Source organism: Taeniopygia guttata, chromosome 4A, assembly GCF_048771995.1.
Source record: "Taeniopygia guttata chromosome 4A, bTaeGut7.mat, whole genome shotgun sequence".
In the NCBI taxonomy this organism is placed as follows: domain Eukaryota; kingdom Metazoa; phylum Chordata; class Aves; order Passeriformes; family Estrildidae; genus Taeniopygia; species Taeniopygia guttata.
This window is the reverse complement of record NC_133029.1, coordinates 7,596,480-7,620,205: the sequence shown is the minus strand read 5'-3', so window position 1 is coordinate 7,620,205 and position 23,726 is coordinate 7,596,480. Positions and strand designations below refer to the sequence as shown.

The 23,726-nt window shown below is 42.6% G+C and overlaps 1 protein-coding gene across 3 annotated transcripts; it reads right to left on the bottom strand.

The window, feature by feature from the left end:
* Window positions 1–739: 739 nt before the first annotated feature.
* SLC6A14 (solute carrier family 6 member 14) lies at window positions 740–22,040 on the bottom strand. 3 transcript variants are annotated; one of them, XM_072929102.1, is made up of 14 exons: window positions 21,935–22,040; window positions 15,359–15,527; window positions 13,452–13,583; window positions 11,780–11,941; window positions 10,318–10,453; window positions 9,457–9,589; window positions 7,503–7,643; window positions 6,326–6,554; window positions 6,116–6,241; window positions 5,906–6,024; window positions 4,637–4,736; window positions 4,131–4,240; window positions 2,965–3,132; window positions 740–2,375 (listed from the first exon to the last, which is right to left on the bottom strand). In XM_072929102.1, exons 2-14 carry the CDS (start codon window positions 15,426–15,428, stop codon window positions 2,226–2,228), a joined length of 1,776 nt encoding a protein of 591 aa, XP_072785203.1. In that variant the 5' UTR covers window positions 15,429–15,527; window positions 21,935–22,040; the 3' UTR covers window positions 740–2,225. The 3 variants fall into 3 exon arrangements, with proteins under 3 accessions (XP_072785203.1, XP_002190863.2, XP_030128412.2); XM_002190827.7 differs by lacking the exon at window positions 21,935–22,040 and adding an exon at window positions 16,139–16,245; XM_030272552.4 differs by lacking the exon at window positions 21,935–22,040 and adding an exon at window positions 15,612–15,670.
* Window positions 22,041–23,726: the final 1,686 nt, after the last annotated feature.

The following is a 23,726-nucleotide window of genomic DNA, read 5'->3' as shown; positions in this document are numbered from 1 at the left end:
AACTCAGGAGAATGTGCAATAAAGGGAGATATCCAGATGAAATTGTATCCAAACTCTGTTGAATGTGAATGTTAGTGTCTGGCAGAGGACACACAAGAGAGAAAATTCAGTGCATTTCTCTTGGCAACTATCTTCTTTTTCTTGTAAATGAGGTAAAATTTGCAAGTCCAGAGCAGAAGCAGCCTCAAGTGAGTGAGGGGCTTCTTGCAGGGCAGCAGATGGCTGGTATGAGCCTTCAGCATCTCCTTTGCAAAAAAGTTCCTGAATTCTTTCTGAAGCTTCTTCAGAAATCTCCTTCCAGTCTCCTTCCCCACCATCTCATTGCTCTCACTCATTATTTCATTAACTTCCCTCTCCTTCCCAGTCTCTCCCTTCCCAGGTAAGAACTGCTGTCAGCTCCAGCAGATGGAGCACCCTCCTGCTCCCAGCCTCTCCAGGCTACTGACAGCCCTCTTTCCTGGCTAAACCATGATCCTAGAGCAGCTGGAGTGCAGGAAAAGGGTCCTCTTCACCACCTTCTAGTACAGGCTCCAGTCCCACAGTCCTTTTTATGAATTCACATTTAATTACTTTCTGTACTTTCTGAGTCCACTCCAAAACAAGACTATTGCACTTTCTAAGACAAGACTTCCTGGAGGGTGAATCTTTCCAGTTCAAGCTCTTGATGGCTTAGGATCATAGAAGCATTTGTGGTCACCAACTCCACACACAAAATTAAAAGTTTCTAGGTCCAAACCCATTAAAAACAGAAAATTATATTTTATTTGCCAGTTCCAAAATCATTAAAAACAGAGGAAAAAAAAAATCACATTTGGTTTGCCATAAAGTGTTGATTTGTCAAAAAAAAAAAAAAAAAAAAAAAAAGAAGAAAACACACAAAAAACTCCCAGTATAAAATACACACCACGATATGCAGCTTGGGCAAGAAAGCCACTATCCACACTCCTTCATGTCCAGAAAAAGTGACAAAGCCCTGAGAGGAAGTGACAGCTGAACACCTTGCTGCTTTGTTCCCAAGGAACCATTATCACAGTGAGAGAGATGTTCCTCAGCACACCAAATGTATTCATTCTCTCCATAGTCTTTTTCCCCCTCTTTATCTGGATTCACTTGTATTACGAGTGAAGTCAGTTTCTCTTCACCCAAACCCTTCCTGCTTATGTAGATGCTCAAGTCTGTTCCCAACTGCATTACAAACGTCATAACTTTTCATTAGTCTCATGAGTTCAGCAAATTTTGGAATAACAGCACTACAAGGTAGTTGTAACCTTCACTTTAAGTTCTGTTTCTTTTTGCCCTACCATAACACTGTTTGAGTCTTTGAAAAAAGCACTTTGGGTCTCCTTTGGAAGGGAAAACCCAAATCTGAGTAAAAGAAGCAGAAAAGGACCTGATAGGTAAAGCATTGATGAAAATAGGAGAGCAGACAAACCAGAATTCAATGGTTACTCTTTCATTCTGGAGAGCCTAAAGACGAAATATGGAAACATGAGGTTTCTGAATTAGACAGATGAGGGCTGAGCACAGGCCATGTCAGAGAAGATAGCTCTTTAGGGATCCCAAGGGGAATAATGAGAAATAGAAAGCAGCTTGCCTCTCACTGTGTTTAAGCCTTATTTCCTGTGATGGCAATTTTTTGCCACTCAATATTTGTATTTGTTTAGACAACACACACACACACAGAACATACTCAACATCAAATCCTGAGCAGCCTCCCAGCACACTGAGCAAGGCTTAAAGAATTATTCGTGTTCCCTGAGCTCCAGTGCCAAGCAGCAGCACACCCATTCCCGGGGGGGCAGAGCACAGCAGAAGGCAGCAACTGCACCTCAGGGCGCACACACACACACACACAGAGCACCTTTGGGCTCCAGCTGGGGAGCACCAGAATGTCTTTACTCTCCTCCACACCTGTATCTGCAGTCCAGCTGGATACCAGTTGTATGGGGTTAGGCATGGCCAGTCCAGCAGCCTGGGGAGCCTGCAATGTATTATCCTGCCCTCTCAACCTACATATCTGGTGAGATCTCAGTGCCTAATTGATGTGTTCCTCCCCAAAGACTAAAGCACTAAAAATAAATAATATGACTTGCTTTCATTTGGGGGCTGGATTTATAGGGCAGGGCTGTTAGTTTGCCTTTTTTTTTTCTTTTGCCTAGTACCTTTCCAATATTAAAAGACAAAACCAACATATATCCTAAAAAACAGTCATCCAAACAGCCATCTCAGTGTTGCTTGTATATGATAGCAGACACAGTGGGAATCTCATGCTCCTTTTTCTTCTGGGGATCCACAATGTGGCTGTATCGCTCTCCTCGGTGACTCTCCAGGTAGGGGCCCCAGTTGGCTGCAGGCCGGCAGCAGCTGACAATGCGCTGCAAAGCAAAACCAAGAGGCACTTAATGTCTTATTTTAGTCCAGGCTACTTTGAAAATTCAGTAAAATTATAGCTCTAGACATGCACTCAACAAATGACAAGTCACTCAAGTTGTTTAAAATCATTCCAAATATATTTAGAGTTGGTGGGTTCTGGACACTGAAGTCAAAGAACAGGGAAAGCTGTGACCAACACAACTGTTTGGGAAAGCTCTCCAAGAGCAGAATATCTCAGATCTGTCACTTGCTTCTGTGAGGAGCTGGAGGCAAAACTCCAGAAAATTATATGAGGATAGAAAGCAATAGAAATTCTTCAGAGAATTTAAAGGAGCTAGAATAGCAACAGAACTGATGAAAAATCTCTCTTGAATGGTGTGTGTGCACTCCCAGAGAATTAATCTTCTTATCAGAACATGGTAGGGTAGATGCAACTTTGATGCAGCTACCAGAGATAATGCTTTGGTCTAAAAATCCATTTGAAAAACATGTCAAAGTAGTGGATGTGTTAGAGAAGAAAGCACAGTTGGACCTGATAATACCAAAGAAATTCAGATTTGAGGCTATGACGGTGGGGTTTTTTGCCCTTACCTGAACAATGTTTCCTTCAGCTTTAACTATTTTTACAATAGCAACAATGGGAATCCAGATGACACAGAAGATGATCATGCACCAGCCAACAGCGGTTCCCCAGGTTGGGTATAACACTGAGCCATAAGTGGGATTTTCAAATGTGATCAAAGACCAGACCAAAATAGCCTAGGAAAAAAAGGCAAAAACAATAAGAGAGAAAAGCAGGTTTCCAGCAACATTGAATTTGCACTGCTTCCAAGTTGGTTTAATAAAAAGACATCTTCAAGTCTACAAGTTCTGCACAGTTCCATCTTGTTTTCTGAGTGTGAGAACACTTGTGCAGGATTTGGTGTTCAGTCATCACCAAACAGCATGACTGAAGGCCAGGACTGAAAAATTACACCAGTGCTGAGATGCACTAAGTATATTTGTGTTTAAACATAACATTAAAAGAGACCCCAGAGAGATCAAGTTATGTTGGATAATATACATGTTGCTGGCTGAGCCCAGTACACTTCTCTGTATGTTTTATGTGTTCCTGTGTTCCATCATTTACAGGAATACAGGAAAGAAACTAAGATTAGAAATTGGTAAATATTGCTTCAGAAATTGGATACTTTTAAGCAGCATAAACTATAGTCTGGATAGATTACAGGTAATGTGCTGGCCAGAGTGACTTTCCACTGTTCCTGGATTGGGCATGTTAATACATTCTGTTATAGTAATATAATCCAACCATCTACACTCACCTTTGGAAGTACAGGAATAATAAAAACCAGACATGCAACAGGACATTAAAAAGTCTCAGTTAGACAGGAGAACAGCAGAACATCTGACATAAAATGGGATTTCCCTCAAAAGGTGTTCAAACCAATCTCAGTCTAAAATTAAGACAATCCAGCTGCCGAGGCAGAGGATCTAGTTGCACTGTGTTAGTCCTTGGGAGTGCAGACCCAGCTTACTAGTAGCTGATCTCTGGCTCCAGCCTCTCCTGGAGAGGATCAAAGGAGGAGGGAGTGTATCAGAAAGCAGAGACAGCCCGTAGTTCACTTCACTGGCACAGCTGTGCCCCATCTTGATACACAGAGCCTGGGCAGCCAGCCCTGAATCTTCACAAAGAAACCTCGTCAATATTAAGTTACTAAGTTCTGTCACACTAATACAATCCAGTCATGTGCACACACCATTAACAGCACAGGAGTGATGAAAAACCAGCATATTCTCCACCACAGCCAGAATAAACGACTCTTCTTTCCAATCATCATTTCAATGTCTTCAATGAACCTGTTTCCTCCTGTTGGAAGACAATCATGAGGCTCACTGTAAAGCAGGTACCTCCTTTGCAAGTGGGGTTACTCAAAAACTATCAAAGAAAGACAATCATCAAATATAGTTTCTCCAGTTCTGCATTAAAGGATTTTTAAAATTATATTATTGTTATTCAGATGGTTAACTTATAAATTCTTCATTGGAGTAATTAGTATTTTATATCCCTGGCACTGTTCAAGGCCAGGCTGAACAGTGCTTTGAGAAACCTGGTCTATTGGAAGGTGTCCCTGCCCCTTGCACGGGGTTGGAACAGGATGATCTTTCAAGTCCCTTCCACCCAAAACCATACTGTGACTCTGTGATATACACTGTTCCTGGGATTGATTAGTTTAATTATGTATTTTCAATGCAAATAATTTACCATAAATGTAGACGATGCCTACTATCTCCAGAACAGCTGCAATAAGGATTCCCCATCCAGCACAGAAGTGATCTATTAGGTTAACCCAGTAAATTCCTGCCTGCAGAACAAACATTAGAGGTTAAATTTGATGCAATAACATACAAATAAGATGTGTTTGTTCAAGACAATTTAACTAATCATGACTCTGAGTTTTTAAGTTCACAGTTCTCCAGGTCAAGTAGAGATTTGTGAATATTATTTTCTTTAAATCCTCTATGTAAAGTTGAAAAGCACATCTAACAAAATACTATAGATGTTAAAACCAAGATCTATGTATATGCAGAGCATATATAAACAGCTGAGACCAAGATTTAAATGTGGCGCTTACAGGAATAAATTTGGGGCTGAAGTTTTTATACTGAACTACAGCAACAGCTATACCAGTTATCAGTTCTGGGAGGCTTCTATCCTCCTACATGCATGACTTCTCCATGGGGTTAAAAACAGCTTTTAAACACCAGCCTGCAATAGCAGGATCCCAGAGCAGGAAACAATCTGAGCCATTTCAGTCTTGTGTACTAAGTCCCTTGCAAGCTTCCCCACCACCCTGTTTCATGGCTTACTTACTTTGCTTGACCATACAAATGTCTACTCCCCACAATAACCTCCTTCACTTTCTCGGTCTAATTACACACATAAATCTGCATTTCTAGATGGAATAATTGCAGTGAACCTTTATACCCTTAAAAGCAATTGCCTGAAGAAATTTTACACAGTATACTTAAAATTCCTTTTCTGTATATCTATTTATATAAATATACACATGCAGGAGAAGTAACCATGCAATCTACAAATGCTAATGGGGTTTTATCACATGGATAGGCCATTCCTCAATTCCTGTCCTGTTTGGTAGTGAGTTCTGAACAGAAAGATCCCATCAGCATTTATTTAGCAGTACCCACTGTGCCACGGACATGTTGTATGTGTGTACTTCTGATTACACAAATAAATTCCTGAACTGAGGAACAATAAATCAGGCTGATAACTCACAGGCCCTGTAAAGGCCTGCTATTTAAAAGCATGTCTCAGTTCAATAATCACAGAAAACCTTAGGTTCTTCAAGCTTTCCCCAGGAATTGCTTACTTGTGTGTTCAGTCACACTGTCAAAATTCAAGGGTCTCTAAAATTTATCCACAAAGACAGCAACAGTTGGAAGGGGTATTTTGATTTGAGTTCATCACTTGCAGCATAACTAAACTCACTACCAATAAAACTTAATTTCTTACCTGAGTAACACAGATAAGCCCAAGAAAAAAGAACACTATACACAGACCCAGGGTTATAGGCATTCTTAATTTTTTCATCACTGTAGGATATATATCTTGAATGGTGGTTGTAAGTGTTTCTGCAAAGGAAGAAGTAGGGAGTTTGAGCAGCACAACTGAGAAAGACAATGGTCGTTTGAAAAGCCATGAGTCACTTAAAATCCCACTTACCTATGGTGGCAAACTGGGAGTCAAGGCCCAAAAGCAAAAGCATGAAGAAAAACAAGAAGGACCACAGAGGAGAAACCGGTAACTTGGAGAGAGCCTCTGGGTAGGCTACAAAGGCCAGTTCAAACCCTGGAAAGTAGTGGAGAGAATGATACTATTGTCATGCCTTGGTCAATGCTACTCCCAGTACCAACAGCGTGACCATCAGCCTACCTGAGTCCACCACCTCTGAGACAGGTCTCTCAGACAAAAATGCCATATGTCCCAGGATGGAGAATATTGCAAACCCAGCAAATACGCTGGTAGCACAGTTGGTAACACAAACTAAAATGGCATCTGAGTAGCAGTTGTTGTGGAACTTGTTGTATGAAGACAAAGCAACAAGTCCACCCCACGCCACGGACAGGGAGTAAAATATCTGGGTGGCTGCATCTTTCCAAACCTACCAAAAAAAAGAACATGAGAATTACTGTATTACTTACAGTATTTATCATAAACATTTAAGTCTGTCCTCCATTGAAGCTCAAGAGTATTTTTTTTTCATTCAGCCTGTATATCTAATTCTATTTCATATTAATTTTAGGGATGATAGAATATAGCATGCTGGTGACCTTGCAGTCTCGATCACAAGCAGTATCTCTATGATGTCTAAAGTTCCCATCCCAAGCATCTTGCCAAATACTTAAATCTTACTGTGCTAACCCTGAAGAAAAGATTAGATTTGTTCACATAGGTGAATTGCTGAGCTATGAATCTTGGCACAGAGACAACAAGTAAGGACAACCAGGACTGGCTGCAGAAGTGAGAACTTCCATGTACCCTCCCACTTGTGTGACACAAACAAACCACTCCTGCCTCTGATGTAGCCCCTCAGCTAGTGCCAAGCACTCATATGAGTACCAAAAATAAATATCACACTTCATGGTTGTTTTTGATAAAACTGCAATAATACTGGCATAAGACAGAACTAAGAAAGTTGTGGGTTTCTTTGCATGAGGTGCCCTTCCTGATCCACCTAATTACCCAAGGTAATTTCCCAGGCAAGACATGGCCTGAATTTCAAACTCTGGGATCCCTTTAGCCTTATAATAAAGTCCCTTAAAATTATCAGCAAGAATTTTCTCAGCAGATCTTGCTAAGATTAAACTCCAGCATGATCCCCAAGAACTGTTTAGAGGCAATAGCACACTTCTCATCACTGGTGTGGCAGGCAGGGGGAAGAAGGTGACTGTCTTTCAACTTGAAAGTAGCTGGAATAGGGGCTTGGACTTTTTACACAACCAGTTGCTGATACAAAATACAGGGCAGGACCTGAAGCACCTGACTGGATAAAAAAGAAGCAAGCCCACATAACCGGGAAAGTGCGTCACACTTCCGAACTACCTCTTACCTCAGCCTCCATCAGCTTGGTGATGTTGGACTGTCTCCCAATGTAGTACTCAATGCCATCCAAGGCGCCTTCCAGGGTGGCACCTCGCACCAACAAGATGAACAGGATGAAATATGGGAAGAGTGCAGTAAAGTAGACAACCTGCAGAAATGGGCAGGGACACGCATTAGGTGTGAGGGGATCCACAGACCTTCATGCAGGAAGACTGGACAGGCTTTAGGCTAAGGTCTCCTGGTACAAAAGAAAAACAGGCAACCAGGGAAAGGAGCACATGTTAACCACCAAAGCATCTGGCTTAGCAGGTTCTGGAGCTGCATTCCAGCAGAAGCAGAAGGCCCAAGCCACATATCCACATTTCAGATAGCACTTGATCAGTTTCAGAAATGTGTTTTTCGGGCATAATTTACAGCTGTAGCAAGGTCTGGACTCAGCCACCCCAGACATCTCTTGCTAGGTAGTGCTTCTAGCAAGAGCAAACTGAGAGTCACAAAAAACTAGGTGACCAGGGTGGAATTATCTCCTGATGAGCTCCCTGCTACTCCCCACCACTACCCCTCCAAAAAACAGTCAAAACAAAAATTTTTAAAAAGTCACTGTTCTGGAAGCTTTCTTTATGAGAACAAGGACATACAGGTTCTCTCAGACACAGATCTATTCTGTTGTACTAGCACAATTGGACCAAGGCCAGCAGTAGAATTACTGTCACACAGGTTGTGTTCAACAATACTCTGGTTTCTTGAGTCTTAGTTTCAGTGTTATTCAGACAGGTAATTGACCCAAGATTGCTGGTTCCACCAAGCCAGAGCATCGCACCATTGTGTGATGAGTGACATTTCTGAAGACTTCCTTCATCCTTGCTTAGAATGGACAATTCTTTCTGCTTTTCATTCATCTTGCTCCTGCCCAGCTAGATTCTTCCAAGTCTCACATTATTCTCCAAAGACTATTGCCTTTGTGCCAGAAAAAAGTGACCATGGGAAGAAGCAACTGCCAGGAACCCAAAGAACATGAGATTAAGAGGAGCCATGCAGCCAAATAACTGAGGCCAGGAAAGCACAGATACTCCATCCCAAAGCACTGAAACAAGGGCAGAAAGCTCCAAATAGAAGGCAAAACAGAAGGAGACATCACACTGAGTAGAGAAAAGGAGGCAGCAAGGAGCCAAAGAAAAGCACAATGACAGAAGGAAAAGGGGGGGAAAGATCTGTGCAGAGAAGGTGAACAAAAGAACAAAGGCAACTGAGGCTAAAGAAGTAAATTATGGAGATGCAACATGAAGGTGAGAAAAGAGTATGAGGAGGAAGGAATAAAACCAAGAAAAGGGTGTCAGGTGAGGAAGGATAAAATTCAGCCTGCCTGAACTCAGCCTAGCCCAAGAAAAACTCCAGAAAACTATGCTGCAGCTTGTGGAAATGGGAGCTCAGCAGAGACAGATTCTGAAAACAAGCATCTAAATACCTTGTCCCTACAAATAACTTGAACTCTTGGGAACAAACAACATTTCACAATCTGGCAGGAACCTGCACACACCTGTTCACGGCACGTGGCCTGTATGGTCCAACCATCTCAACCAGACTGGAAGTACAAAATAATCACCGGGTGTTCCCAGGGCGTGTGCCCATGGGTGCCATCACATGCACGCTTCCACCACGCAGCCCAGGCAATGGCTAAAACTCAGCTGGAATCACCGGCATGACAGCAAGATCCCAAAATACAGGGCAGCCTGGTGGATTTGAGGCCCAGGAGTTAAGTAATGGCTGTGTAATCAGCACCTTGCTCATGTTTTATGTAACAGTTATGAAGCCGAGGAGCAGGAGGGAAGCCAAATGCTGAGCCCAGCAGAGGGGGGTGTGTTAGGACTGCATCCTGCCTTGTGCTAAACTTCCCTGGGTCCATCTGACATTGGAAGGGCAGAATCAGGCCAAAAGTCATCTCCTTGCTCTTCCTAACATACCTTTCCCGAAGATTTGATTCCTTTAAACAGGGCAGCTGCAATAATAATCCAGGACAGGAGGAGGCAGAGAGCCAGGTACCACACGATCCTGCCGGTCTCGTCCAGCCCACTCGAGCGCTGCAGAGTCACTTTGCTGAAAGCACACAATGCTCCCGTGAGGAGGGGGTGGCAGCAGCACTCACACACCTCCTCTTTAGCTACTTCTCAGGAAAAAGTGAGCTGCTCTGTGAGGCTATTACAAGAGTCTGCAGCCTCTTCCAAGAGTGTGCAGTTAGAATTGCATGATTGGCAATGAAAACTGTTATATTTAACTGCCTTTTCCCCCTCTTTTTGAAGCCTACCAGCTCTCATCTCTCCATACATCTCCCATAAGGCCCACCTAAGATATGCTGTGTTAATCATGAAATTCTGACAGGAAGAGTTTCCAGGAACCCAGGGAATATGAGGCAAATTGAGACTGGGGGGCAATAAAGAAATTGCAATTTTACAACAGGCCCAGATTCAGAATAAGGTGAATATATTTTACACAGTAACTCCTGAGAAAAATGAAAGTATATATTATATGTAAAGATGCCAAGTAGTGCCTACCAGGACTCCAGAGAAGAGGAGTTCTTTAAATTGGAGTATTTTTCAATTAGTAAAGGTTGACTCACTTGCTTCTCTTTCTTTACATAATTTCTCTTAAAAAGGCCAAACTTATCAATTAAAATTTAAGTCCCCTCTCTAGTGATTTGCATGCCCGTGTCCCTTGACTAGATTTTTTCTGGACTGCAAGATAGGACAAAAATATATAAAAGGTACATCCAAAATCACAATGCAGAAAAAGGTATTTTTAGTAATTTCTTTAAAGTATTTACTTACTTCCAGTATTGCTCACTGGGAAATTGCACTGGTTTGTAGCTTATGGTGCCATTTATACATGTGAGATTGTTGCCCGTGACGAATGAGTAGTTTGCATGAATGATTTGCCCATGCAAGGTTGTGTTGCAGTCACTTACTGAAATCAAGAAAAAGGAATCATTAACACTATCAGACTGATGCAGCAAATGTGTTTCCTAAGCAATTACAGCTTCAGTTTGCCTGGTAACAATATTTGGAAACAAACCTGAAATGTCACTTGCAGCTGTGACTTCACTACTTGACTGTAAATCAAAATACCAAGAATCTGGTGTGCTCACCACGTTTTACTTATCCTCAAGAATACTTATAAAAATGAGAACTGGGCACAGCTAAAATTGTAGCCTTGGTTACTCTATGAAAACCTTTGTCCCAAACCAAGGTGACACGTAGATCTTCTGGTATCTGATATTCATCTTATTGTGGCAGAGCGCTTATTAGAGTGCTTTAAATATTTTCCTTGGAGCAGAGTTGGAGGAATGGAAACTGGAGTTGGGAATTTTTTCCCAGGACATACAATAAAAAACACTTTATCAGTATATGTATCAGCATTTACTGGAAATTCTTGTTGAAGCCTATTTGAGGACAGCTTCTTCAGTTCAGTTTTGTGTTCCCCCAAAACTTACAAATTCGGTGCTGAAATCTTTTTTGTTTTGCCAATAATCAATCATCAACTTTTCGTTAAATAAAGCCTCTTAGAAGATATTTTCAGAAATATAGTTGAGATATATTTACATTAATGCTGTAAACAATGTAATTAATCCTCATCTTGTCCTTGTCATTTTAACAATGACTGGTTTCCTGGCAAGACATTTCCAGCTGCTAAATGGTAATTACCTCACCAACTTCGCCTTTTGCCTTAAACTGGTCTGATATGGAAACTGGTGAGATAAGTGCTTGGGCCCTACATCTGCTGTCAAACGCAACAATGGTGTGGAGATGCGTTCTGAAGAGTTACTGAAGTGTGAAACCAGTGCCTCAGTGGTGCTCAGGATTACCACAGCCACAGGGGAGGCAAGGGGTGAAGACCACGATTAAAAGTACTGCAGTAGTTTGTCACATGGAAGGAAGGTTTTGTTGTGGTTTTTTTTTTTTTTTGCCACAAATCCCGATGAAATGGAAATGCAGTATTTCACGCATGCACTGTAAAAAAAACCTGATTGCATGCACTGTAAAAAAGATGAGGTTTTAAAGGAGAAAAGAAAAAAGATCCAACAAGGTGATTTCAGCCCAGTTCTCTGTAGATTTCCCAAGCACCCAGAACTGGTGGCAAAGTGGATAAGTATCATTCCTCTGTGTTCAGGTGCAAAACTCCAGGAAGGACTTTTAAAGCCACGGCTGGCTGTATTGCTCCTATCCTTTCACCCAGAAAACAGTCCAATTACCAAAACCAATAATATTAAACTCTGTCTGGTAAGTATGGTACCTATTCGTGTCTTGCTGCAGGATTCATCTGCCCAGGAAAAGCAGTCTGACCATGGCAGCACTTGTTGAAATGAGGCAAATAAGTAATAGAGTGCATAAGCAATGATAACGTTGTAGTAGATAGTTACAAATGTTGAGATGATGACCATTGTGATGCCCACTCCTAGGAAAGAGAAACACACAATATCTTAACCACTCCAAATTCGGGTTGCAAACCCTCCCCCCACCAAAACAAATTGCCTTCACTTGACTTTTAAAAGGCTACTTGGGAAAAAGTTGAAGTTGGTGAAGTTTGTTTGGTTGTAAAGTATTTTTTAACAGCAAACAAACAGTGAAATATTAAACCCATGAAATTATGGATATGATCCAAACTGACCGTCTCAAACTTGGTTTTGAAATAGTTTGAATCAGGCCCATTAAAAAATTGGATTATTTACAAAGTCTAAAGGAGAAATTCAGTATTATGTTCTCTCCCCATTCAGAGGGAAACTTAGTAAAGTAAAACAAACAGGACTGCCAAAGCCATTTTAAAGACTCCACTGTAATGAATGCTTTAAACTACAGTAAATCTTGTAAATATTACTATTCTCCTTCTTGTTGAAATGAGTTTTGTTCTATGAGTTTGGGAAAGCCTGACAATCATCTTAATATCATATCATAGAAGCTATATATATACATCATAGAAACTATATATAAGTTTCTGCCTTCACAGACACATAAAATATATGCTGTGTTTAAAACCTTTTGCTTTAAGATAGACACACTGCTTTCATGAAATTTCTTATGCTGCAGAACAGAGACTGGCAAAAAGAGTAAATGATGGGGTAACCAGTTTCTGTAGGTGACAAGCAAATTCTTGTTGCATCAGAAGGAAACTTCCTTGTTCCTACATTAATTCCTCTGATAGATTAAGACAAACAAAACCATTGCATAGTCCTTTACACCCATGGTACAGGACCAGGTGTGAGTAAAGCCCATGGTTAATTGTTTCCAAACAAATCTCCCTATAAGAGGGTTTGAAATACGAACCCTCTCCCAGACAAACTATCACTACGTGGAACGATTTCTCTTATCTCAAGAGGCACCTCACTTTACAAAGCCAGAGTCTAGGCTATTTTTTATCACACCTGCAGATGACTCCCAAGGCAGTTGGTGGGTGATTGTGCACAATATTGCACAAAGCACCCAGACCTGTGTGCCTGTGGCTGCAGTGGCAGCCAAATACAGAATTAACCCATCCAACAATTGCCTTACAAGTTACACTGGACATGAAGCATAAAGAAACAGTGATAAAGTCAACTTCTAAAATTTATTTTCAATCTGTTGCACACAGTTCACCAGTTGTTTTACTGAGGTTTTCCCTCATACAGCAAAACAGGGATATTTCCTTCTGCCCGGACAGCTGGAATGAGGGTGATGTGCTGCTTAACACTGGAAGAATCACTGATAAAACCTTTCATAACCAAGAACTTTTTTGGGTAAATCTTTACTCAATATCTGTTTATTAACTGAATTATGAGGAAGTATGTACCTGGGTACATAACACTGACCCTGTAACATTAGGAATAGTTACAACACAGATATTGGTGTCTCAGAATTAAATAACTTCATGAAGAAATCATTAATTCATAACAGTATATTACTGGAATACAAGGAAAGATAAGAAAACCAACCTTGAAACAATGGTAGTATTCTCCAGATGGAAACCGGCCCTTGACTGGCAAACTGCCCAAGGGAACATTCCATGAAAAATAAGGGCAAGCCAGCTAATGCCAGCATCAGGGTGTAGGGGATTAGAAAAGCACCTGGGAGAAGGAGATAAAAAAATGGGGGGGAAAGCACCATCATACACACCGAGAAAACAAAGCATCTTTCAGCATCACCACAGTTTTATCACATTTTATACTCCACTTTTCACCCTGCTCACATACCCCACTGTAGGGGCTTTTTTTCAAAATGGAGAGCTTTGTTTCTAAATCCTGTTTTCTGTTAAGGCTAAATAGTACCTGCATTGAAAATCAGAACTGCTGATTTGTAAAGAATGGCTTCTCCTATAGAAAGTAAATTAATTTTACAAAAAACTATTGGAGATGTGCTCTAATACATGCAGGAATGCTGCTCAGCTGTAGGCACCACCAGCCTTGTCCACTTTCTATTTAATCTTCAGCTTTTAATTTAAAGAGGAACAGAACCATTCCTGTATGTGCTCAACTGTGTTTTGCAACTGCCCTGCTAAGCAGCTACTGGACATCAAAGTATGAAGATTATTTTCTAAGGTTGGCTGAGTCCTGTGTCAAACAACATCTCAGGATGGCTCTTGTTCAAGTCCATTTAAAAGTGCATGTTAACCTGATATCAGTGAGCTCCTTGTTCTGTGAAAAGGACTGGCACTTCTTTGTGTGTGCACAGAAGACAGGGAAAGCGAGAGCACGAGTTTCATAAACACAACACGATATCCCTGCAGGAATCTGTCCTCATCACTCTCAGTGAATTTAAAGCAATCAAGGACCCAGTTCTGCAAGGAACTGCAAATACCTGATGTAATTTCAGGAAGCAAATTGTTCCAGAGAATTAACTGGATTACTCCTGTGTTTCAAAACAAGGATGCAACAGGTGTCTTTATCAATCATGGGCAAGGGGCACAGAAAATGATGCAAGCACCAGCACAAATATGCTTTAAATGCAAAGTCTCTGCAGCAGGTAAGAAAACAGATCTAGGGCAGATCCAAGGGCTGACATCACAATTTATTTTGTTTTCACAATTTTCTTCAACAAAACTCTAAGTAATGCAAACCAGCCCAGCTCACTCCAATAAAAATTCTGTACTGGGAATGCCTTCTTATGTTCCGTGTGCAGCTGTGTGGGCTGTACTGCATTTACAGCCCAGAATTTGACTTCAACTACTGTTAGGCAGAGCAAACAGGTACATATAAGTAAATTCTCTTCAGTTACTATTTATGTACTCTTTAATTACCAGTGGTAGCCTGGCAAGTAGATAAAGCTCTGCAATATAAGCCAAGGAAACCAGTGCCTCTGCTTGGCTTTGCCACTAGTTCATTGTGTAAGCAGGTAGAGGCTCTGTCTCACACTTCCCAGGTGTTTGATCTGGGCAATTATTGAGCTGAGATAATTATTCCAGCTTAGATTGTTTGCATGGAAAAACAAAGGTGTAGGGGTGATTCAACAGTTCTCTATAAACATACCAGGTATAGTATATAACAAACTTACTGGGAGGTAAGCACTGGGGAGGGAGAACAGCTATTTAGACAAGTAGAGGATATTGGCACATGGACAAAAGGGTACGTGTTGGTTCTGAGTAATTCTGAAGATGAAATTCTCAGGTAGAAATTTGTAACTCAAACTAAATACTATTTCACTTCTCAGCTGGTACCCAAAAAGCACATAGGTGCCTCTAACTCCCCTTTCCCATGAGCGGGCTCTATCCCAGTTCCCAGGGTGATGTTCACATCCAGCTTTGACAGAACATGCCCAGCCTCAGAGCTGGCCCTTGGAGCTTGCTCTCCTCTCTCCCGAGGAGAGCAGGGTGTGCCCACCCGACCCTGCCATGCAGCACAGGTACCTCCTCCATTCTGGTAGGTGAGGTAGGGAAAGCGCCAGACGTTGCCCAGGCCCACGGCATAGCCCACCATGGACAGCAGGTAGTCGCCTTTGTTTGACCAGTTGCCACGCTCCGAGTTCTCATCGCTGTCACTGGAGTGGGCATCTTTTTCATTTGTCAAACTGAAGTCCTTGGAAGAGAAGAGGGAAGGCTTGTGATCACCCACCAGGCAAGAAGGGCAATCAAATCAGCATTTCTCTGTCCAGAGACGCACCTTGGCACAGGTGGGCAGCCAGAAAGGATGGGCACAGCCAGCTAGGCTGCCAGTCCAGCTGATCCCTGGCAGGAATGCACAGATCTGTGAGAGAGGGTCCCACCAGAGAGCCCAAACACCTCCACAGACAGTTTTGCCTTACTCCTGCCTTAGTCCTTTGTGCTGTCAGTCCCAGGAGACTCCCCTATTCTGCCCCTGCACATGCCCAGATGCCCCTGTATTTGTTCAGTTGCTCACATCAGCACATACCTGTATGGCCACTTTAAAAAACACCTGTCCTAGTGCCTTATATGCCGAGGTGCTCATCCCACTTTACCTTCCACTACCTGTTTGGATCTCACCTGCCCAGACAAATCCATACCTGCCCACAGCTGCCGACGGACCTGCACCCTGCTCGCCCGAGTGCGGCTATGCCCACCTGGGCACCTCCACAACCCACACTCGCCTACATCCTTGCGCACCTGCCCAGGTGCCTCCGCACCCCGCCTGCCCGGGAGCCTCCGGCCAGCCTCCCCCCGCCGCCTCACCTTCTTCTTCCCGCAGGACAGAAAGCCGGGCAGGCTGAGCATCCCCATCTCTGCCGCCGCAGCCGCTGCGCTCTGCCCGCGCCGCCCGCCGCCCGCCGCTTTATCGGACCGGCTGCCGCCCGCCCCTCGCTGCCCTGCCGGGAACCGCGGCCCCTGGGCTGCCCCCGGGCCCGGGCGGGGCCGCCTCCCGCCCCCGGGGCAGCCCCTCGCAGCCCGTGCCCGCTGCCCCGCCGCACCCCGCCCGCTGACCCTCCTCCGGCCCCGCGCCCACTTCCTCGGGAACACCCACCTGCCTAACACCTCGCCCGGCCACCTGCCCACTTCCCCTGCTAAATACTGCCTGTCCTCCTCACGCCCTTGCTCCTCGCCTTACCCCGACCCACTTCCCCTGCCACCGACCTGCCTGGGCTCGCTCCCCAAGTCAGGGCTCTTCAGCTCTCATTGCACCCCTGCCTGGCCGCCTCTCTGGCACCCACCTTCACTTCTAGCATGTCCCCCCACTCCTTCCCCTCTCCCTCCCCTTGCCACTACCTACCTATACACTCTCCTTGTCTTGTACCTCCAGGCTGCCAGTTCCCCATAAACACTGCCCCTCACCTGAGCAGCTCACCCCGCTGCTCCCGGTGCCTCCCGGCGGAGGCACTGCCTGTCCGCCTCACCTCTGCTCACTGCCCCGGAGACCCTGCTCCACCCCCACCTGCGCCACGCTCGAGTCCAGAGCAGCAAAGCAAAGGGCACAAGGGGGTTAAACACCATGGGAATTTCAGCTTCTGAGCACGCTTTTCAGGTACAGGCACAGAAAGGGCAGGTCATAAAAGTAAAGTCATCTCCAGAGGAAGAACTTGAGCAGAAAGACTTATGGATTTTTCTACAGCACTCCCCTGCTTCAATCACCAATGTGGCTGTGACATTTCACCCTTTATGGGAAGCAATGTCACAGTGACCTTCCCCAGGCATTCCATAACACATGCTCAAAGCACACTCTGTGTACAGACATAAGGAGACACAGATCATCTGGTTGCTTAATGGCTCTCCCCTATTTATAAATGGTCTTTTCCATTATTCTTTCAGATCCACACCTTGACAAATATCTTTTCTGTCCAAATTAGTGGGACTTTTCATTTAGCAAAGTGCTACCAGCGTGTCTCAATCTAGCCACAACTAAGAGGTACCCCAGGACTGAGAGCTGTGTGGGACAACATCTGAAAGGTGGGAAGCTAAAATAAGATTGTATTCTATCACCCTGTGCAGCAGACTCTCAAGGAGAGTTATATTTTAGATAATGCAAAGATGCCAGATTAATCTTATCTTTGGAAAAAAAGCAAGTACAGGTGCACTGTCCTGACAGGACACAGGCTTTGGGAGAAAATAATAAATGAAAATTAAAGGAAACACTCCTCTACAGGTATCTGCAGTGAGCAGTGGAGAAATTAGTATCTCTAGAGAGGATCATGCCTGAAGCAGGGCTGTATTTCTCCTGTTAGCTCTGCAGCTGAGCAGCACAGCAGCTCCACTGCAACCACTAGGGACTGAGTCCATCAGGCTGATCCCTGAAGGCTGGTTCCTCTCAGCTGGGACAGCCACTCACCAACCAAGCACCATGTCAGCCAGTCAGCCCTGGAATGTCTCAGCTATGAATACAGAATCATTAGCAAACCAGAGCCAGTTTGGCTCTGCCATAGATGAGATGTCTCATCTCCTGACCAGCAGCCTAACTGACGTCATCTTTCTAGTTTGGAAAGCACCCCTGGATTACTATCAATGCCATTTACTGAATCTTCTGTTAATCCAATGGGGAGAAAAAGTAATTTAGAAATAATTATAATCTTAACATGCTGAGAATACAACAAACAATTCTGACATTTCCTAGGAGCAGTGAGATACCCATGTTTTCCATTTGGTTGCACCAGTGCTATTATCAGATGTTGGGTATTGCCCTTAGCTAACACAAACAGCTGTGGTGATACAGCAGATTGTGTTTGGTGTGCTTATTTAAGAATACCATGAGTAAATTCTGTTCTTAACCTATACCTCCTGCGATAGCAGTGCTTACTAATATTGCCACCTGACATCCAAAACTGATCCAGCAGACAAAGCTGGGGCTCATTTACCTCTCTACTTCCCAACTGGCGAGAGCTAAAGACCAGAAAACCCACTTTGCAAATCACTTTAGAATGCACTAAATCCTGGCAGGCTAACACACATAGACCAACCAACCAATATCAACAAAAGAACCCCATGTTGGCCTTCACGATCTTAGGAAGACTAAATCATTTAATTGTCTATCAACAGCATGTAATTACTCTCATCCAGAGCTCAAGTGGCAATGTTACACTCATTAGAGGAGAGGATCAGACAGACAGGACTGCTATAAACTGACAGGTGAAGCAAGGCAGAAAACATAAAATGTTGGCTCCTGCAGGAATTATCATCTCCTCTGCAGTTGAACAGAGCCAAGCCCTACAGTTCACATTTAAATTAAGGCTTTCTGCCTAAGAAAGCATCAACCTTGATTTAAAGACAAAGTGATTAAAAATGAGACAATCTCCTTGGTGTTGAACTGATCTACAGGCAACTTAGACCAAACCTTTACCACTAACTTAAAAAAAAAAATCAGTCATTGGTCTAGTAGCCCATGAAAGCAAGGCAACATTCTCCATCTGGTGGGAAGTGTCTTATTTCACTGTGAGCCTGCTGTAAGCAAGGTAGAAGAATATCTACAAGGAGGGCATGTCAAGAAGTGGCCCTTCTGCTTAGAACACAGAATGGAGAGACAAAGATGGTGTTGTCAAGGGCAAATTACAAAGCCAACAATGTCTGAAATGGCCATCTGTGACTTCAGAGAAGTACCTGTGCAAGCAGACAGGGTTTATAGCAAAACACAGTGTGGGAATTACTTGCTGAAGAGGCCTGGCTTGCTGGTTCTAATGGTTCATCCAACTGTTTATGCAACAAAGGTAGGAAGCAAGTTTTCCTACCAATGCTGCCAATCCCTTCGGGATGATGAGGTTTTGCTCATGGGAAAAGGAGTTGATATATTATATATCCTTCCTGGATTTTTTTTTCTTTATCAGTTTTTGCTTTTCTCCGTAACTGGGATGTTCACTGCTGCTGCTCAACAGGCCACCAGGACACACACATCTACCCAATATGGATCTCTACCCACAAATTTGTTTTCATTTAATGGATATTCTGAAATAATTTGATTCAGAAAAACACAAAAGTTTTCAGTACTGTAAGTTTGGTTCACTAATAAGAGTAATTCATTCTATTATGAATTATATAATCATATTAAAGACTTTATTGATAAAATCACAATGAGGTACTTAATCCAATTTTCCTCCAACTTCAGGACTTTTGGATTCATCTCTAAAGTCATCTCAGAGGTGAGAAATGCAGCAAAGTCACTCCTACTTGTCTCTATTGACAGTCTGCTAGCATAATTCAAAAGAAGCAGCTGAAACCCCACTCATTTTTCTCCTTACAATTGAACAGTTGCAAAAGTGCTATAAATGCAAAATGCTTAAGCCTTCAAAGTTATGCTCATAGGATGGGTGGAGACTTGAAACTATATGGAAAGCAAATTTGCCCTCAGGCCTTTTCAGCAGGTTGCAACCTGCAAATCATTAATATTATATGCAGTAATCAAGTTAGTGATGGGTAAGTTTTACATATGCATGTAGAGAAAACTTATAAGGCAGAAATAAATTAAAATATAACAATAAAACTGAAAGGTTCTGCAGAACTGCTCTTCTACTACCCTCAGCCTGGAAGATTTTGTTGTCCCAGCCACTCAAGAGGGAGCCACAGGTCTCCATCCACAAAATTAATCAAGGTGTTTTCATGACTCTTGGAAAGATTGACAGGTCTGTATCTATGGAACATTAGTCTCAACTTCAGTTAATTTTATCAAGGGTTGGAATGTGCTCCTCAATAACGTCACCCTCTGATCAAAACTCCAGGGTAACATGGTCTTTCTTGTATCACTGCTTCTCTCCAGTCCCTGAGAACTCATCAATCTGTCAGAGATTACTGAAGTTGCCATACAGGAATAAAAAAGGTTGTTCTCAAACACAGAGCTCCATCTAAAATAAAGAGAAAGGCAACCAAGAAAGGACTAAATGTTGATAAAGGTCGAAGCTGTTCAAATCACACAACCATATGAAAATCTCTGCTGAAATCCAGACTTGCATTAGAGTTACCAAAGCACAGTGAATAGCAGCATTTGTGGCCCATCCTAATTCCCCCAGTTCTGCTTCCGCTTTTGGCACAGAGCATCTCAGTTTTCCATGAATCATTGGCACCTTGTGCCAAACAAACACCCAAGCCTTTCCAAGATGCATCAGGCAGGTGTCACTCTACCTGCCCCCTCTCTGACCATCCTAGAGGCAGGTTCCAAACACGTTCAACTTGTCTTTGAGCAACTGAAATGCTCTGTAAACACAAAACCTCAGGTATCGCATGAGCGAAGACGTAACAACAGATACAGCGAAGAAAAGGGAAGAGATAAAGTATGGGAAAATGAAAAACTGGAAGTGTGCAATTAACAAAACTTAATGATCAGGGAGCGCATTGGTGTCAGAATATAATGACTTTTCTATTAGGAAATATTTCAGAGGTGGGGCCAGTAGAAACTAAGGAGTCATTTTTAATTGAGTAAAATAAAGCATAGGAGGGAGTACAGTAGTAATTTTCAAATATGCTGTACTGAGTTCCTCAATCATTAACAGTTTAATTTTTAAATTCTTCCCCAGCACCAAGTGCCAATATTTCTGGAGGTCAGCACTGCCAAGAGATGCTGGTAGGTAGTTTATCTTCCCCAGCTCCCCAGTTCTATACTTTCTTGCTAGTTGCTAGGAAAAAAAAAAAAAAAAAAAAAAAAAAAAAAAAAAAAAAAAAGCTTTTCACAGAAGATAACATAAATGCATATTCTTGAGAAGCTTTTGACTAAGAGAAAAGCTTTGAAATACAGGTATTGGCTATCACACAGCAAAAAGAAGACCTTTCAGCTCAGTCCTTTCCTTGAGGTAATTTTACATATTGACATGCAGTCTTGCTATGTGATAGCCAAGAGAATTATCTTTGTGATTGTCCTCCTTCACAAAAGGACAAAAGCTGGGCTGTTAGTCCTGCCTGATATCTTTGGAATGGAAATACCTCCATCAACACTTTCCTCTGTGTGATACCTGTTCCTGCAGGTTAGCAATTACTCTCAGAAAGATCTCATCTAAGTCACTGGGGCTTCTCATGTGAGAAAAAACAGCCTCATATCAAGTAGTAATGCCATAAAGTCACCTGCTGCAATAACAAGATTCTGAGTCCAAAATGAAAAAGCAAGATTTGCAGGGACACTAGAACAATTACTTAGCTGGGCATTTTCACAATTTGGGAAAGAAAAAAAAAAGCATTTAAAAGAATTTAAATACTACAGGTATTAGTATTATTCCTTCTGCTATCTGGATCGCCTACAACTCTTTTCATCATTAGACTTAGAAATCCTTTTTAAAAGAAACTGGTCTTTTTACCTTTTTTCAAGGATGGTAGCAGAGGTAGGGCTCAGGTATGTAATATAGCACAAGTTTTGCACAGAGCATGTGAACTGCAGTGGTCTCAAGCATTAGACCCTGTCATTTCTTTAGCTTCACCACAGGACCTCCTCCCCTCTAAAATCAGGGAGTGCATTTGTATTCCCCTCAAGCAGGGAAGAAAGCTGACCACCCCAAAATAATCCATAACTGACTGGGAAGAAAAGCTTTAAGAATCACCATAAGTTATTTTACGACCCACAACACTCACCCTGGTTGCCACAAATCTGGTCACTCCCCTGACATTCCTTTCCAGGCCCTCAGGCTCTCTCCCTCTGGCTCAGGCTCTCCTGAACAGGCATCCTCACAGCCCAGACCTGCAGTATCAGGAACAGCCATATCTGAGCCCAAAAGCCCAGAGAATGGCTGGGTGGAAGGGACGTGAAGGCAACTCCCATGGCCCTGCCATTAGCAAGGCAGCAGCGGCAACACCTGCTCCGGGGTGGATCCTCTCAGCTCACTCTCACCTGACACAACAGCCAAAGAGAAGTCATTTTCTAATGAAACACTGATTTTGACCAAGCCTCTCAGAACTCCCAACACTGAGGATTTTCTGGACTTTGCCTGACTTCCTATGCCTAAACTCAGGGCCCACAGATTTTAAACTTGTTAGGCAGCATCTCAGCATGAAGCTTCTAGAATTAGTTTTACATTCGTGTTTCACATAATTGCCACTTTAATTTATTTGAGGGAAGGGCTGAAGTCTCTATCAGACTTCGAGGAGTCTCAGGATAGAAAGGTAAGGGACTGAGTACTGTCCTGGTGTGAGGTCTCAGTGCAGCTGTACCTCTGAAAGGTGAATTGCTGAAATTATTGGTATACCCAATGGCAACAACCTGCTTCCACTAAGTTACAGCTTCTCTGTAGTGCTAAGGGTGCCTACTCCTACAAACGTTTTACTCCAGAGGATTAAAAAAAGTACACTTTCCCGAAAGCTGAAGACTAATGTATTAAGTTTTACACTGTTATGTTTTCATTCTAGAAGGACCTGCATTTTCTGTGGAGAGAACCCGATTTTCTGTCCGTGATGGGAAATCTCCAGGACTATTCCACACAGCACAGAGCACCTAGAACTGCTTTTAGGACCATGTAAAAAAAATGCCCTAGAGATTTATTGCTGAGTCGTGGTACCCAGTAAGAAATTAAAAATAGTAGCAAGTCCCAGAGTTTACACAGAACGGCTACTTCAAACCCAAGAAATGTGCACAGAGATTGTATTTGTTTACATATCCAGATACATACTTTGTAGCCATAAATCTCACACTAGTACACGTAAGAGTATTTGCCCTGTTTTAGCAGTCTGAGGCATGCAGCTAAAACACATCATATTTTCAGGCTACTGAGTAGAGAGACCCGCCTTGATTAAAGAATTTAATCAAGTAATGTGATTAGATGATTTAGTCAAAGCAGATCCTGTCCTACTGACATCATGTAACATGATAATTTTCCCAGTTACACAGGGCAGCACCTGGAAAAAGTCCCAGGAAACTTCCCTCTGTTATTCCACCCAATCGCATGCACTTCTGAGCTGATAATTCAAAGCTTAGTACAATCACTCCAGAGCTGTTGCAGTATGGAGAAAATTTGAAACAGTAATTTTTGAGAGCTGATTTTCATTTAAAAATTGATGGTTTATGTCCAAACCACAAGATTCTATGTTTATTGATCATCACTTTGCAGAATTTCATTAACTAAGCACATATCACTTCCTTCTACAGATGTTTCAAGATAGCATCTAATTTAGGACATTCTGGTGGTAGATATTAACCAAAAGGTAAATTTACAGCATTGTTTCCAGTGGTGCTTGTAGTGCCAGCAATTGTCCAGTTTGTGGAAGAAATGCCAACCTTGCTTATACAAGTTTCTTTGGTTATGAAACACTCCTGTGAGGCAAGGCTTTGCTAGTTACATGAAAATTTGCTTTCACTTTGAAATTAGGGGATCCTTTGCTGTTGTTATTTTTTCATTTGCTCCCTGGAAAGTGAATGTTGATGTTGATGTTG